Source organism: Lichenostomus cassidix, chromosome 12 (genome assembly GCF_008360975.1).
Source record: "Lichenostomus cassidix isolate B80296 chromosome 12, HeHo_3.0, whole genome shotgun sequence".
Classification (NCBI taxonomy): Eukaryota; Metazoa; Chordata; class Aves; order Passeriformes; family Meliphagidae; genus Lichenostomus; species Lichenostomus cassidix.
In genome coordinates this window covers 17,874,953-17,892,584 of record NC_139493.1, presented here as the reverse complement: position 1 = coordinate 17,892,584, position 17,632 = coordinate 17,874,953, and the positions used below count along the sequence as shown (strand labels likewise).

Below are 17,632 nucleotides of genomic sequence, written 5' to 3'. Positions count from 1 at the left end.
ATATTTGGTTGAGAAGTGAGAATGTGGCTTGCAGCCACCGCAGGTTGTGGATTGCAGCAGCCAGAAGGAGCATTGGCTGGGCAGGGATTTCAGCCCTGGTGTTGCTGTTTCCCAGGCTCTGTGCAGACACACAGGAGGCAGTGCTGCTTGTGGGCTGGGCTGGGATCCTGCTGGTGTCCAGGAGCTGTTTCCGTGCTGCAATCCAAGAGGAGCTACTGTACGTTAAATATAGAGCCCCTTGTGCTGCCGTTAACTCCATTTGCATCAGGCATTAGCTCAGAGCGCTGCCATCCCAAACCTTCCTGCCCAGGCTGCTCCTGCAGGGAAATCCTGGAGCTGAGCTGGGCCCAAAGCTGGGAGAGCTGGAGGTGCCACTGGGACTGTGATTGCTGGGGAACTGGGAGCTGCTGGTCCAATCCAGCCTGGAAAATGGGCCTGGGCAGCACTCAGTGCTCAGGAGCAGCTGTGAAACCCTCGGGGGTGGATTTTACGGTGCATTCTGCTAATCTGCAGCTCCTAATTGGTAATTAGCGGAGAGGGCCAAGCCTTAGATGGGGGGCAAGCAGGGGATGCAAAGGGTTACTGATTGGATTGTTATGCTGCTGGCTCTTCCCTCCCCAGCCTGCCAGGAGAAGGAATTTGGCACTGAGTCCCTGTGTCCTGAGCTTCCCAAGTCACTGGTTGCCTGGCATTGTATTAACCCCAACTTGTACCACGAGAAATGAGCTGAGATTTCATTCAGCAGCAATAATTTCTGTACAGCCAAGTGGGTTTTGAGCAAGTAGGGGGAATAGCACTGAGGAATTGTGAGCAGCTGAGCCAAGGTGCTGCTCCTGAGCACAGCAGAGATCTGGACCCTCATCTCCTGAATGGAGGTCACTTTTTGAGCTCTTACCTGACAGGGGCCACAAAGATGACAAAGTGCAGGGTACAGGTTTTATTTGAAGAAAGTATTGCTGGAATAAAAGGTTGTTGAAGAGATGAACTTGGGAGTGGCTGCAAGATTGTGAGAGGGGAGCGATGGCCTTTTCTCTCTCCTAATCCAAAAGTTAGGGCAAAAGCCGTCCAGGCCACTGGATTTTAAGGTCAAAAAGATACAAAAAGAGCTTACAAATAAAAGGTACTTAACAAAGTATGTAGTTTAAACGCTGGAATCGGTGGCCACGATGCTGTTGAGGCTAAAGGATTTAGGGCTGGGCAGGATCCAGGTCAGGATCACCATGGGACATCCCCACACCCCATGAGGGTGTTTTAGGGGCTCCTTATCTCCCTCTATTTGCAGGGCTTTTTTTCCCTCAGTCTTGCTTTCAGAGAGGCTTTCTCGGACATTGGAATAAGCAGTAGCTTTTTGGACTTGTAACTTCAGCATTGAATATTGGTTCCTTTTCTGTCTCTGCCTTTCATCAGAGCATTTTGAAAGATTGTTCCTGCATATTAATTTGATTTGATAAGCTTTAAAAAGCAGGAGGAAAAACACCTTAAATTTCACACACTTATAGGCAGGACATGTAAGGCACTTCAGTAGTACTTCAAGAATGTTCCAAAGACAGGTTGTTATTTTGAATTCCCCTAGATGCAGGTTTCTCCTCTGGGAAGGGCAGATGGATTTGCAGTTCCAATCTCTGGTGTGTGAGCTCTTCCAGCACTGGTGACTCCAGGCTGCTGGTGATGCCCACCTTTACCTGGTGATGAGTGAAGTGCTTTTCCCTTGAGTTTTGAGGTTTGCCTTTAATGACAAATCTGTTGCTGTATGGGAACTGGAATCCCTCAGGCACAAACCCAGCTTTATTTCCATTGCAGTGAATGATGGGCTCATTATGTGAGCACATCTACAGGGATTTACTGTTCAGGAGTAGCTGGAAATTACTCTTTTGATAGAGCAGTTGTAATTAAATCATTCTGAGATAAGTGCAGCGTAGTTTGCTTTTCTTTCATTTTCTGCTTGGAAAATTTTGTTTCCTGCCTTGACTCCCTGCATTTTTACTGATACAGTAAAATAGACTTTCCTTGGGCTTCAGCAATGCCTAGAGAATATTGCAGTGTTAAATGGAGAGGGATTAATAGTATGGTAAATGAGGAGGGGTCTGATCTTAAAAATAAGTTGTTTCTTGGTGCGTTTGGTGAGTGTCTGAAGAAATTCTAGTCTGAGGAGATGCGCTGGTGGGCAGAGCTTGCAGATGTGGGGTTTGGCTTCTCTTTGGGATATCCCATGGGGAGATTCCCCCTAGCAAAGTGATATTCCTGACAGGGCTGATGGAATGCTGCCTGTCTCAGGCCAGCCTGGATCCCCACTGAAGCCCTGTCCCTGTTTTGTGCCCTGCAGAAGCAAGACGGCCAACGGGGATTACCGCAAGGAGCACCGCGAGCGAAGCCGCAGCCCCATCGAGAGGGCGGCTGCCCCCACCATGAGCCTCCACGCCAACCACATGTACGCCTCCATCCCCAGCCTGAGCATGGAGCAGCCCCTAGCCCTGACCAAAAACAGCATGGATGCAGCCAGGACGGTGGGCATCTCCCCCCCGCTGAGCAGCGTGGAGCGGCAGCAGGTACGGCCTGGGCACTGGTGCCACCGGGGCACGGGGAGGGCAGCCAGGGCAGCCACAGCCTGCTGGTGGCTGCAGCAGGGGGAGAGGATGCTGCTCAGGTGCAGTGCTGGGAAAATCCACACTGGATGGCACAGGTGCTTGTGTTCAGTATCTGTCACAGAGTTCTCGCCCTCTCTGCTTTTCCTGATGCTCCCTAAGCTCAGGAGTGCATCTGTTGTAATTAAAACGCACATGTTTGAACTGGGAATTCAGAGTGTGGTTCAGGGAGGCTCCAGCACCTGCCAGGCCATGGCTGGGGGCATCATCTGTGCCCCTCCTGGTGATCCCTGTGTGCTCCTCTCCCCTCTGTCCCAGCTCTCTCCACCCTGAACAAGAACAACACACAAAGGAAAAGTTGATCCTGAATGATGTTTTAGCCAGGCAGAAGCATTTGCTGCATTGCTCAGAGCAATGCTGTATCACTAATTCACTTCTCCTAAAGCTAGCTCCTTACTTTGGATTATTTTATACTTTATTTCCATTTGCTGGAGTGGTTGTTAAGGTTTTTTTGTTGGTTGGTTATTCTTTGGTTTGCCCTCCTGCACACTGCATTAGTTTTGCTTCAGAAGTGCTGAGGATGAGCCACCTCTGTGCAGGTTAGGCAAAAACAGTTTTCTTGTGTGTCAGACTTGTTTTATCTCTCCTGCAAAGGGAGAGGCGAAACAAGAGAACTGAGTTCTGCAGCACTGAGAAATTCAGCTGGCCCATGTGCCCAAGCTCTTCCTTCCCTGCATCCCTCTCTTCTGTTACCTTTGACATTTTCGACTAGATTACAGTAATTTTTCTTGGGGAAATAGGGTATTGAGGGAAGATCTTGGTAAGAGCACAAGGGTAGAAATTATACAAAACTAAAAGTGTACTAAAAAAATCCTAGTTTGATAATTCCTTGCTTTGGGTTTAATTTTTTTAAACCTTAAAATGTTGAATGAGATTTCATCTTACTCTGTTTCTATAAAAAGGTGGGAGAAAAGTAACTTATTTTCAGCAGGGCAGAGTTATTCAGCTGCTGCTGTTAGTCATTGTTACTAAATTCTCAGTTTATCTCAATATTTTTGTGTAGGTTTCTATATTCTGTACACACACAACCATAGCAGAGGATTCTACAAGGTGCCTCATTATGTCCCTTGGGTCCTTTGAGGTGTTGGCACCTGAGACATTATTACCTTTCTCTCTCTACCTCCCACCTTTTGCATGTCCAAAATACTCTTCTGAAGAGATTAAAATATATTCCTGTCTCAAAAACCACTTCAGAGAGGCACAAAATCTTGGCCAATATAGAAAAGAAATACTCCCACATGTGCACTGCTTACAGAAAAATCAAATCTTTTTTTTTTTTACTCTATTTACTTTTTTTTTTACTGTGCTGTCAGTGCAGTAAATAACCTCATTCATTTTGTGTTCTGGCAAATAGTGTTAAACCTCCCTGGAAAGCTCAGCTTTACTGGTCTTGTTCTTACTCTGCCTAAAGTACCACCAAAGAAGGAAAATTCCCTAAAATTCCCTCCTTCCTCACTGACCTTGTAGGGGGGTAGGTGATTTTTTTTGTGCGCAAAATTTTGTAAAATGGACAAGAAATTAAATTACATCAATTCTGTTAATCTTTGGAACACTTGATAATTAATTTGCATTGAGTATAATGGGCTCCTTGCATCATCAAATGTATGAAGTTTATTCCAATACCTGTGTTACTTCAGCCACCTGGAGAAACTGGGACATTTGATTTCCTAGGGCCTTGTTTCAGTGTAACATTTCCATAGTAAACAGCTATGAAAGAGTATTTTATGTTTACACTTTGTACAAAGTATAGGTGGTGAGTTCTGATGTTGTAATGTAGCTGTGAATGGATATTTTGGGGAATTTGCATGTGCTCAGAATGATACACATTCTTATTCCAATTCTTATTTCTTGGAATAAATTTCATATATTTGATGATGCAAGGAGCCCATTATACTCAATGCAAATTAATTGTCAAGTGTTCAATTGCCATTCATGTAATGATGTTAATTAAGCAGTGCTGGAAAGGCAGATGAATTACAGCAGGAAAGGACTTGTGGTCAAGAGTTCTTCATATTGTACATCCTATGGGATTAGGATGCACTATGGAATGCAGAGGTAGGGCTAGGAAAACCCAACCTCTGCACGACAAATGGTAACACTAAAACTTGAGAAACACCAAGACAACAAATATCTGTAAAATCTGCAAAACCCTGCTGAGTCCTGGAGAGACAAAGATGTGTGGCCACAGAATGAAAGCAACATTTAATTTGTAGGCATTTAGTGCTGCATGTGGAATGTCTGTGAAGTTGCAACAATTGCTGTAAAATCACTTTTAAGATTTGCTTTCACAGTGCCCTTTTTCTGTTCACTTAAATAGCCAGAACATCTATGGAAATGCATTGTGGATTTTATTTTTAATCAAAGAAATAATTGAATATTTGGAAGTTTAATATCAATTGGATATTTTATGGCTTTAATTACTGTGGCTGTGAGGTTGCAACAATCTCTGTAAAATCACTTCTAAGGTTTGCTTTCACAGTGCCCTTTTTCTGTTCACTTAAATATCAAGAACCGCTGTGGAAATGCAATGTGGATTTTTGTTTTTAATCAAAGAAATAACAGAATATTTGGTGGGTTAATATGAATGTGATAGTTTCTGTGTTGAATTGCTGTGGCTGTGAGGTTGCAACAATCACTGTAAAATCACTTTTAAGATTTGCTTTCACAGTGCCCTTTTTCTGTTCACTTAAATAGCCAGAACATCTATGGAAATGCAGTGTGGATTTTATTTTTAATCAAAGAAATAATTGAATATTTGGGGGTTTAATATGAATTGGAAATTTTATGGCTTTAATTACTGTGGCTGTGAGGTTGCAACAATCAATGTAAAATAATTTCTAAGGTTTTCTTTCACAGTGCCCTTTTTCTGTTCATGTAAATAGCAAGAACCACTGTGGAAATGCAATGCGGATTTTTGTTTTTAATCAAAGAAATAACAGAATATTTGGGGTGTTATTATGAATGGGGTACTTCGTGGATTTAATTGCTGTGGCTGTGAAGTTGCAACAATCAATGTAAAATAATTTCTAAGATTTACTTTCACAGTGCCCTTTTTCTGTTCACTTAAATAGCAAGTACTGTGGAAATGCAATGCGGATTTTTATTTTTAATCAAAGAAATAACAGAATATCTGGGGGTTTAATAAGAAATGGGCTAGTTTCTGTGTTGAATTGCTGCTGCTGCTGGCCTGAGTGACCCTCTGGTTGTGTCCCCCCAGAACCGTCCCTCTGTGATCACCTGTGCTTCTGCCAACAACCGCAACTGCAACCTGTCGCACTGCCCCATCGCCCACAGCGCCTGCTCCGGGGCTGCCTACAGGAGACCTTCCAGCTGTAAGTGCCACCTGCCAGCTGCCCTCCTTGGCACTGCAGGGGAGCAGCGAGCTCTCAGCTGTGCCCCTCTGAGCAGGGAGAGCAGGAGGTGCAACAATGGGCACCTCTCTGTCTGCCGCTTTCTGAGCGTCCATCCTGTGCCACAGCACAAAGTACCCATGCTGAATTAGGGGGACAGAGGTGTTCTTTCTTCTTGTTTTGAAAAGCTGCTTTAAAAAAAAAAAACAAAACTAACACCCCACACAGACAAATAAGTCATTATGTTTATTTTAGTCCAGCTGACAGATAGCAGCCAGGGCCAGCAGATCCCACCACGCTCTTATTTTAGGAGCTGTAGTTTCCCTGCTCTTTCAATAGCCAGGAGACTCTTGGGATTCAGCTGCAGTCACAAAAACCTTTCCTGCAGCCACAAAATCTCTTCCAAAGCCCCTACCCTCCACCCTGCTCTGCGTGGATAACACAAAAAGCTTTGCAGGGCAGTTGCTACAGCAACCCAAGCAGGGAGCTTTAGCTTTCTGCCTTCCATGCAATTAGTACTTTTCACAAAATCTGTTCAGGCAGTGCTTGCTGGGAAACCTGGGGCTGTTTCTGTTCACTCACTGCACAGAAAGCACAGGGCAAGCACAGCCCTTTCCTGGCAAGTCCTTTACCTGCTGAGGCAGAGCTCTAATGTGCAGCATTGCCAGAAGCTCATGGCAGTGGGGCTCCAGCAACCAGGATGTGTCCATGGAACAATCCCAGTATGATGTAGGCAGAGCCTAAAGTCCATAGTAGGGTAATTATTAGTATTTTTATTGTTAGCAGTATTTTATTTTATAAAGATCAGTGCTGTTGATAACTAGAATTGGGAGCTGAAGGAGACCCTTAGACTCTTGGAGAAATCAGTCCTTGGGGATCTCAGATGTCACAAGTTTTCTCAAAAACTGGTGCTGCTGGTCCGAGGAGAGCTGCTCCAGTGGGACCCTGGCTGCATTTCCATGGGCTTGGAACAGGGCTGGATGTTTCCAGAAGAGATTTGTCTCCTGTCAGGTGAAGAGGTGTCTGTGCATGACACTCATGTTTATTTTAGGATCAATCCAGCCTTGCTGGAGCACGGAGGCAGTGCCATGGATCCCAACAGTTCCAAGTGTTTTTGGAAAGATAATTTTCATTGACACACAAATGCTGTTTCTAAATTTTAAAACTACAGTGCTCTTATATTTAGTCTGAGGAATTAGTATTATTCTTGTTCTAAACCTGTCTTTTAAGGCTCTGGTAATAGTCTTACAGCACTTGACTGCAGTGGTCATGATTCACTTAGTTGTGACTGCTCCCAGCACAAGTGTGTGGAGTAAGATGAAACCCTGAGCTCAGCTTTTGGCATGCTGTGATTTAGGATGAGGCCTCCTCACACCTGACTGCTATCAGCAGGCTTGGGAGCTGATTTGAAACAACTGTTTACATCATTAATTCCATTTAAGCCTAAATATAAGTTCCATGTGATTGTTTTGGGAGAAGGTTTCCATAGAATTGGAGCTGGAGCTGTTAGTAGCCTGAGGGAAAAATACAATTATATATAAATGCTCACCTGTTGCAGGTCACAGAAATGCAAAAATACTTAACTCCAGTTTTACTTTCTTTCATTTTAACTCCTTCTTCCCCACCCCTTTCACTCCCAGGTCTATAATGGTGTAGGGAAGGCCAGCTTTGTGACAGGGACTTGTGCTGACAGGACAAGTGGCCTTAAACTGAATCCTTGAACTGAGTCCAGGCAGGGTTAGGGTGAGATATTGGGAAGGAATTCCTCCCTGGGAGGGTAGGGAGGGGCTGGGATGGAATTCCCAGAGAAGCTGTGGTGCCCCTGGATCCCTGGCAGTGTCCAAGGCCAGGTTGGACAGAGAGCTTTGAGCAGCCTGGGATGGTGGAAGCTGTCCCTGCCATGGCTGGGGTGGCACTGGATGGGCTTTAAGGTCCTCCCCACCCAATCCATTCCAAGTCTCCATGACAGAGCACAGCTGCAGTGCAGGCTGTGAGTGCAGCACTCAGTGGCAGAGCTCTAACTCCCTGTGCCTCCTGTCCCCACAGCCACCACTGCGTGTGACCCGGTGGTGGAGGAGCACTTCCGCAGGAGCCTCGGCAAGAACTACAAGGAGCCCGAGCCGGTGGCAAACTCGGTGTCCATCACGGGGTCAGTGGATGACCACTTTGCCAAAGCACTGGGGGACACGTGGCTGCAGATCAAGGCTGCCAAGGACGGCGTGGCCGGCAGCCCCGAGTCGGCGTCGCGGCGGGGCCAGGCGTCCCCTTCCTCCCACATGGTCAATCATAATCACTCGCCCTCCGTGGTCTCCTGAGGACAGCGCCCTTCCCCTTGGGAATTTGCATGGTTTGACTGAGCTTGGAACAGTGCTTAAATAGTGGTGGGGGAGGGGAGGTTAGTTTTTTCGACACAGGATTTTGTGTACTCACTTTGGTTTTGTTTTGTTTTGTAAAAGGGTGCCCTTAAAGACAATAGCAGGAACTATTTCATAAAGATTCAGACGATGTAGCATCCTTTTTTTTTCCTGCCTCAATTACCAAAGAAACCTCTGATGCAAATCTGCTGCCCCTTAAAAAAAGAATGCACGCTTATCCACAAAAGCCATTACACTTAGTTGGTTGACCCAAGTGCTTTTTTGCTTTTCTTAGCTTCTCAAGACTAGAATTTGTCTGGTTTGCTCACATTGCTTTTTTTTTTTCCCTCTGTGAAGTAATTTTGTATGTATATACTTGAAAAGAACTGTCATGTATGATTTGCACTATTGGAGGAGGACTGAAGTTGCACAGCAACTTTCTGGAAGAGGCTAATATTTTGAGGGCAAACTGCTGAAAAAAGGGTTTAAGGATGACATTTCTATCAGTTTGATTTTTCTTAAAGCAAAACAGCTTTGGAAGGGGAAGTCTCATACAGGTTATAGGTCTTTCTCTCTTTAGATTTCAGGTGCTTAGTGCTTGCAACTGGACTGCATAATTTACAGAACACGGGCATTTTTTTCCTAAACACTGCAGTTTGTTAGACTAGAGCTGAGGTTGGAGGGTTCCATAGTGCTTAACGATGCATGTTTTATGAAAAATAGCTGGTATCTATTAATGTATAGACAGTAAGAATCATAATACTTACTAGCTTCTCTTCAGAATTAGTTTATTTTTGTCAGTAACAACCCTAGATATACTTACTGCTGGTACAGTTGTACTCTATGATATTTGTATTTGCTATTCACTTTAGCAGCAGCAGCGAGGGCAGCTCAGGACAGGCCTCGTGCAGTGCTGCTGCTTCACAGGGATCTGCTTCCCAAACCCCAGTCTGTGTAATCCACCCCCAACTAGCTGCAGGAACTGCTACCCCTACGGATCTTGGCTGGACAACAGATTGTTACAGTTTGTGAAAGATGATCTTTCAGCTTGTTTATTTTTATTTTTTTTTAAGCCTATCCATCAGCCTATGCCAAGTCGCAGCATACATTCCTCCAGTAGAGACTTTATACAGGTATTACTGCATTTATTATCATTTGCTATATTAATAGCTACTAACTAGAAATTAGGCAGTAGAGGCAGGCATAAAACCACAGCTGTGCTAGTGCTAAGAGCTTCTCTTCTTCTTGTTAAGTGTAACTACTCTCCCCCATACATTCCATCTTCCCAGGACAGTTGCAGCCAGGGCTTGGTTTTTATACTGGGTACCCTGAAACGATGGGCTCAGTGTAGGAAGTGAGAACTGGTTGGAAGATGAACTCCACGTGATGTATTATGGACTATGTTACAGTATTGGGTCCATTGTGGCTTTTATTTTATGCTTCTTTTTTTTTTTTTTTTTTTTAAAGTTAAGCTATTTAATTTGGAAAAGGTGCAGGGTAGAAAGAGATCGGGAGATTGGCTCTTACTCTTGGTGAGAAGGTGGCTGCTCAGTTTTCTTTAAAAAAATGAAAAAAAAATCCACAAAAAAACAACCCAACACCTAAGCCCCCCAGTTTTACACATTTCACTACCATCTTACTGGGTAGTCAACGCTTCCTTGCTTTGGCATTCAGTACCCTACTCTCTGTAGGAAGATTGTTAAAAGAACACTTTTTTATATAGGTAACTTTAAGACCATCGTTACGCTGTGCGTAAAGAATGTACAGAGAAATTTGTAGGTATTTTTTGAGGAACAATTAATTTGTTAATGATATGTAGCTATTTAATTTTTCCCTTTCCTTTATTGTAATCATTCTTTTTTTTTCTTTTGTTTGTTTGGAGAAAAAAGTTGATCTTTTTTTTTTGTTGTAGATTTGTCTGTAATACAGTAAAAGTGCAGGAACACAGTTATTCTATGAGGACACTGCATTAGCATTAATAGCCACTCGTTTGTTATTGCTACAGGCTACTGAGCAGTATAACAGTCAATACTAATACTGTAGATGGACTCTGTGGAAAATGTGACTCCTCTATTTCTTTGTAAACACAAATAAGATAATGTTTTTAAAGCTAATATTTTCAATAATAGCTGTTTTACAAGGTTACATTTACTTATCTGAGATAGGTAAATGGATTTGAGGGCAATAAAGATTTAATGTGCTATGTCCAGTAAAACAGATATTGGACACAACAATGTCACGAAAGCCAAAGGGTTGGGGGGAGGTGGAAGGACACTAAACTGAACTCACCATCACGAGACGTGGTGAAGTTTCTTCACAGAGCCAGGTTATCTACAGTTCAGTTTGAAAGATTCTCTCTGTGTTTGTAAATCTGTAATATACCATTCTTTTGTGGCCTTGTTTCACCTGGAAAAAAAAAAAAAAGGTTTGGCAGGCCATCTTTTTTTTTTGTACTTAAAAGTAGCCTTAAAGAACAATAAAGTGCTCTTAAATCACAGGTGTGTTCCTAAGCCTCTGTGTTTGGTGAGAGAGGAATTGGTGTCTGTACTTTGTGAGCTGGAGGCAGAAACAAACCTCTGGCCATGTCCTGCTTTCCCTCCAAGGATCCTTCCCTTTTTTAGGACCATAACCCCACTGGGGGGGCTGCTACAGCCTCAGTCTGGGGTTCAGGGGCATTTTCCCTACCAGAGTTTATCAAGAAACCCATTACAGCAATAAAAAACCCTATTGCTGCCCCAGCAGCTGTGCTGGGCCTTGAGGAGCTCACCTGGACATGGACTGGTGTGGAAAACAACAGCTGGCCCTGCATTTCTCTTCATGAAAATACCAATTTTCAGGCATTTTGTCCCTCAACTTCTCCAAGTGTCACCTAGAGAGCAGGAGTCCCTCCAGGGAGATAGCAGCTGTATTCCAAATGTCAATGTCCACTGTCCTCTGTTCTGGGTGAGCAGCATTCCAGTGGCCCCAGAGATGGTTAATCCTTAAAAAGTGGTTGTAATTACCTCTGTTTGAGAGAGCTCAGTGAACCAGGCAAGAACCTGCAGAGGGCTTTCAACACTGAAGGCATTACAGGGGCTCCAGAATGAGAAAAAGGAGCCTCTAAAAGCAACAAGACAGGGCCTGAAGGGTTTGAAAACACAGCAGGCCTGGCATGGCTGGGCCTGGGGTGAGGGAGATTCCATGAGAACACTTCCAAAGAACAAACAATCTGAGGAGGATTGGTTTAACACATCTGAAACACATCCCTCCTGAAATACCTGTGGAAAGAGGCCCAAATCCATGTTGGGAGGGAGGCCAAGGCCAACATGGCCTACAGCCCTCCCAGGCCGTGCTCCGAGGGGACCTGCTGTCCCTTCAGGGAAAGGTGTCCCTGCACCAACATTTTGGGGGCTCCACAACACCAGTGCTGTCTTCCAGGTCAGTAACTTACAGCAAACTCCATTTTCTGCACGGTGAATGAGTTTTTCTAACTGCACAGCGGGGTGGCACCATGGCCTGGAGAAACCAGCCCAGACACACATTGCATGAAGCCCCCAGTGTTTGTTGTGGCATCTTCTGCTGTGAGCTAAATGAGAGGCAAATCCCAGCTGTGCTTTTGTAATCGCACCCTTACACACAACCATTAGTTTAAATAATTTCAATCCAGCCATAATTTCAGAGAGCACCTGCCATGACAATGTCTCCAGGCCCGAGCTGGACTCTGTGCACAGCTCAGGGCTCTGTGCACAGCCCAGGGAGTGCTCTCTGCTAACTGCAGTTTGGGGCATTCCAGACTGCACTGGCTGTGAAAACTGCCTTTGCAGACAAATCTGCCCAGAGCCCAGAGAGCTGGGCAGTGCTGGTGGGACCAGCAGTGGTACAGCAGTCCAGCCATGACCACGTGTGGTAGCTGGGCACAGTGCTGTGTCCTCACTGAGGGTGGCACTGGACAGTGACCACTGCCCGCCCAGCTGGGCTGACCTCGCTCAGCAGCCTGGCAGGGGCACTGCTCAGGCTGCTCCCTGTGAATGGACACTTCTCCAGTGTCCACCAGCTCCTGTTCCTAATGTGACACATGGGCAAGGCCCAGCAGAAGCATTTCCAGTGCTATTTGTGCACTCCCCAGAGCTGGCACACTCAGCCTTGGCCCAGGGCATGTTCACGCTATCCTTAGATCCTTCTTGAAATGAGAAACCCCTCTGCATCCTCCCGATGTGCAGCAGCTCCTGTCCTCTGGCATGGACACAGCCCCAGGGATGTTCCATGTCTGGAGCTCTCTTCCCTTAGCTGGCTGATTCCACAGCTGGATTCCATGGGGTGATGAAGCACATTTGATCCCTGAAGGGCTCTTGATGGATAGAAATGACATCGATTTGATACTTTTTTAACCTCTCTTTTAATGGGAACATTCTGCCTCTCTCTGGAACAGCTACCTCAAGTGCTTTCCTGGCTATAAGACAGCCAAGATAATTTAATTGCTTATTTTTAAGCTGCAGTTACACACAGTGGGAGCAGTGCCAACCAGCAGAGCATTCCCAGTACAGGCTCCTCCTGAGCTGTCCCTTCCTTGTGGGCAGTGTCCTGCTGAAGGCTCCAATCCCCATCCAACAGCAGCACCCATCCCCAAGGAACGGGAAATAGGAAATTCTCCTATTCTCCCTTGTGAAGGATCAGGAACCCAATTCAGCAAACAATGGGCGGGCTCAGGGGTTTAGAGCTGCTAATTGCTGTCTCACTCGGGCATCGATAGCCAGGGACATTCCTGTCTGCTGGGAATGGTTGGCATGGGATTAGTTATACATGGATATTCACACTGGCATGCATTTATATTGTAGCAGAGCTGGAAAAAACAATTTCTTTTTCCACAGGCTAATGTCACATAATGACAAAGCAGTTACTGACTTCCACAAGAGCACATTTCAGTGCAGTCACATGAGGCCCTTTCAATCTCTGCTTGCTTGCAGCCCAGCCAGTTTCACTGCTCACTGCTGCACTGTTCGGGCTAATTTTACATTTTATTTTGCTAAGCAGCAGCTTTCTTAAATGCCAAGGAGAACATCTGTCTTCTCTCCATCACAGAGAGACACAAAGGCATCTGTCAACACGAAGCTGTGTCAGCCAAATGCCTGCTACATTTAATAGTCAAAAAGCTGCTTATCTTAAAACTGTTTACTCAGATCAGGGAAATACTCTGCACACAGAGCCCTTCTGAGAGCCTCTGCTATCGTGGGGAATCAAGGTTACTTTTGTGATCCAGGAAAACACAAAGCTCTGATCTCCTGCTTCCTGCAACAGTGAAATACTGTGGGTCGAGCTGTGTTAATGACATCTGGCTGGTGTGTTAATATATACACAATATACAACTGAGGTTAGAGTAGTTCTAGGTAGTTAAAAGGAAGCATAACCAATACAGGATTTTTTTTTCTTTCAGAGGAAAAATATGATTCAACTAATTTAAAAAATAATATTTCTCAGCCTAAGCCTAAACCTTTGCTCTTGACTACCACACCACACTATTCACTATTCGCTATTCAGTTACCTTTTTTTGAGGGGGGAAGGGGGGATGAAAACAGTGGAAAGAAGTAACAATACTTACAGATCAAAGCAAGGGCTTTTCCTTTTCCTTTTTCCTTCCAAGGGACAAGTTCTTGGGCTCCTGCTAAGACTGCAGAAAATCTCAGCTTATCAACTTCCCCAGAAGAAAGTGTGTTTGTGTTCAAACAGCACCACAGGTAACAAAGGCTTCTCTCTGCCTTTCCCTGCCATACCTGGAGTGAAGCTGATGTAACTTTTATTCCACACAGGCCGTGAGGAGTCCCTGCCACTGTTCTGGCTGCTCCAGAGTGTCCTGTTCCTTACCCTGACACAAACACACCTGTGCAGAAAGCACACCTGAAATCAGAACTGCTGAAAAGAAAGTCACTCTCTGCTGTGAAGGTTTGTCCCTTAATAGCAACATTTTGTCACTTGTCTCTCCTTCCCCTCAGGAATTGGAGAATCAAGATTGAAAAGTCATTTATTAACCTGCAAGTCCAATCAATAAAGCAACAGCAGAGACCAGCAGGCCTAAGTTCTTAAAAAGTAAGCAATATTCTCATGTTTCCCCCTAAATCACAGCCACACATAGGTACAGAATTCACCTTTTGCTGTGAGAAAGCCCCAAGGATACATCAGGAAAGTGTCCAAGAAAAATAACATCTAAAAGCACAGAAGAGGTTTTCTTTGTTGCAATAAAGATGTGACTGGCCAAATACAGGCTCAGAACGGGGTTCAGAATGATCAACCATATAAAGGTAAAATACACTAAAGCTTTTAAAGATGTTGTCTAAATTACTTTCTTTCAGACCTCTTTGTTTTGCTTCCCTCCTCTGTCAGCCCAAGCATTGCTAACTCAGCCCCAGCTCCCCTGGTCTGGGTGATGTAATTAATGTCATTAACTCAAACGAGGAGTTTTCAGGTGTGGAAATGAAGAAAAAACCAAGAATTGCAAAGCCACCACCCACAGAGCATGCTGGGATTCTAGGGCTTGTTTTAAAGATTTTCAACAGATTTCCCTACACCAGAAAATAATGCTTTGGTTGCTGCCAGGCTTACAAATGCAGGCTGTGAGTCAAGCTCTGACCTTTCAGGATGATGCAAAATCAGCAGCACTAAATCAAATCATGACTTTGCTGACATGTCTGTAACTTGGAGTGATTAACCCAACAAATAAACAATTTCTGCCTGGAAATACAGCGAAGAGCAGTGTGGGATTCTCCTCCTGCTCTGCCCTGGTGCAGCTGAACTCTGTGTGCAGTTTTGGTCCTACCAATTCTCATAGGAAATGTGAAAAATGCCTGGGCAAAGGCTGAGGATTAAAGTCAGTACAGATCCACCCACAGGAGATCATTAAAGAGAAACCAGTGAAGGCAGGAAATACTCTCTATTTAGGTGAAAAGTTTGTTTCTTTTGACATTGCCCCATGACAGATCCCACCTTCTCTCCATTCTGTCCTTCTGGGACACATCCCCAAAGCAAATGATACGAATTTTCCCCAAAGAGAAAATCCATTTTACCAGCACAGCTAAATTAGCTCACACATCACCCTGGGCTTTGAGGCTTCTTTACTCCCCAGCCATCCAACAATTGGTTTTCTGCCTTTATAATGCTAAAGAACAGATACAGACCATTGCTTTTATATTACTTGCACAAATCTCCACTGCTGAGTGGCTGTTTGCCCTGCACAGACACCCAGGGACAGCAAACAGAACAACATCAAAGTGCTGCAGTGCCTGGAAAGCTTTCTTGCCATCAGTTATTTTGGTTATAACTCATGTGATGAATCGTAACATTGATATCTCACAACTGTGTTATGCACTCCCAAAACTCAGAAAATATTTCACTCGGATTTTTCAGGAGCAAAATTAAAATCAGGTTAGTCTAAATGACGACATTTGGAATTAATTCTGCTCTTGAGCCATTTAGCTTCACATTTTCAAGTCTTTTTTAACACCACCACAAACCAGATGGGTTCGTTTTTAAATGAAAGAAAAAAGAAAACAGATCCTTGGGAATTGGAGGAACACAAAACAACAAAACCCCAGCGCTGGGAGAGCAGCAACATTTTGAGAGTTGAGAAAGCTGCAATTTACCCAGAGAGGCAAACTGGTGAAAAGCAAAGCTTCCTCTCTCAGGAAACCTCCACTGCTTAGCTCTGCATCCCCAAAGTGGGAATCAGCTGCCCTACAACCTCAAAGCCAAACACTGCAACAACTTCCACACAGGATGGTGCTCAGGAGCACAGGCATTGCTCACTGAGGTACAACATCACACCATGGAGCTGCCAGGTTTGCATTTATTTATTTAGCTCGTGGGTGAGGAGTCTGCTTCAGCAAATCTGACTTGCTTTGTAGGTACAAACTCAGAACAACATTCCTGCCCTTCCTGAGAGCACCAGAGAAGTTGGGTGACAAGAGAGAAATAGCACTTCATCCCTGCCAGAGTGAAAGGGAGAAGGTGGAAGCTGGCTGGGTGACCTGTGCTGCCTGTGACCCTTGGAATCCTTACAGCTGCAGCTCCCTGTGGCTCCACAGAAGTGTGGGAGCCCCACAGCAGTGTGGGAGCCCCAAAAGAAGAAAATCTATGCTGAACCTCAGCAGAACTCCCCAGAGACTCTCTGGGCAGCAAAAGGGACGTGCCAAGGCCTGTCAGCAGGCAGGGAGATGAAGAGGAGCTGTGAGCAGGAGTGGCAGCTCCAAGCAGTGCCAACAGCTCTGCTGGGAAAGCTCCCCAAGTGGGGCAGCCCTGCTCTGCTGCTCCTAAAGCCTCTCACAGCAGCCAGGCTCCATCCAGCTGCTTCCCCTGCCTCTCCTCCACATTCCCCTTCTTCTGCCCCTTCTCTATCTCCTATCTAGAACTGGAAGAAGGGAGGAAAACATTAACGTGGTAGGACAAAAGAGATTTTTTTTATCTCATTACAACAGAGATTTGGGGCAGTGGGTGAGGCTTTCAAAGGATTTTTTCAGTTTATTGGCTCTTCTCTCATAATGGAAGTTTTGTACTTTTTTTTTAGTGAAAAGTTGAACTGAGGAAAAGAGCCAATGACAACACTGGGGAAGGTTTGTAAAACACAAAAATATCACTAACACCACTATATAGCTCAACAAATTACAGGTCAGGGCAACTTATTTACACTTTGTACTTAGTTCATGAACACTGCTCTGTAGTTCACTCAGGAAGTGGACAAAAACCCCTTTTCTTTTCTCCTCTGGAGTATATTTATAATATATGAACAGAATTAATCAAGAAACGCTGGTTAATTAGGAAAATTTTAAAAAACCCAAGCCAAGTTTTTACTTGCTTCTTAATTCTGTTCCATTACCAAAGTCAAGGCACACCTTCCTTTTTCCAATGAATCCAGAGCTTCGGTTCCTGGGGACAGGAACTTTAAATGTCACTGCAGGCTGGGAGGACACAGCCACCATTTCCTGCCACTCTCAGGCTGGGCTGCTGAGCTCTGTTAGCCCAGTTCCAGCTGTGCTGACCCAGGCTGAGTGTGGAGCTGAATCCTTTTGGGATCACTCACTGCGAGACAAAGTCAACCTTCTGGCACTGAGGTTGGTAACAAACAGCACAAGCCTCAAAACCATTCAAAAAGTGCACTCAACTTACATTGCCTTTCCTGCTGTTTCTTTTCCTCAGGAATAGCAAAGCTTTCTGGCGACTCCTCTCTATTTGGACTGATTTTTTACACAAAAATCTCCAGTGCCCATCCTGGAGATTGCCCAGAACACACCTGGCAAGAAAGAGCCAAACTGAAACAGAGCAG

The 17,632-nt window shown here is 44.8% G+C and overlaps 1 protein-coding gene and 1 long non-coding RNA gene across 3 annotated transcripts in view; one reads left to right on the top strand and one right to left on the bottom strand.

Moving 5' to 3' along the window:
* The window catches only part of VGLL4 (vestigial like family member 4), a 75,853-nt gene extending 65,010 nt beyond the window's left edge, over positions 1-10,843 (top strand). For both annotated transcript variants that reach the window (XM_085073070.1, XM_085073071.1), the window contains 3 exons: positions 2,324-2,546; positions 5,860-5,974; positions 8,039-10,843. In XM_085073070.1, the coding sequence (XP_084929196.1) occupies positions 2,324-2,546; positions 5,860-5,974; positions 8,039-8,307 (607 nt within the window). In that variant the 3' untranslated portion in view covers positions 8,308-10,843. The remainder of the gene's footprint in view (positions 1-2,323; positions 2,547-5,859; positions 5,975-8,038) is intronic.
* On the bottom strand, positions 10,200-14,061 carry LOC146431884 (uncharacterized). The gene is made up of 2 exons (XR_014854797.1): positions 13,922-14,061; positions 10,200-10,752 (listed from the first exon to the last, which is right to left on the bottom strand). It is a non-coding gene; the product is annotated as an uncharacterized LOC146431884 (long non-coding RNA).
* Positions 14,062-17,632: the final 3,571 nt, after the last annotated feature.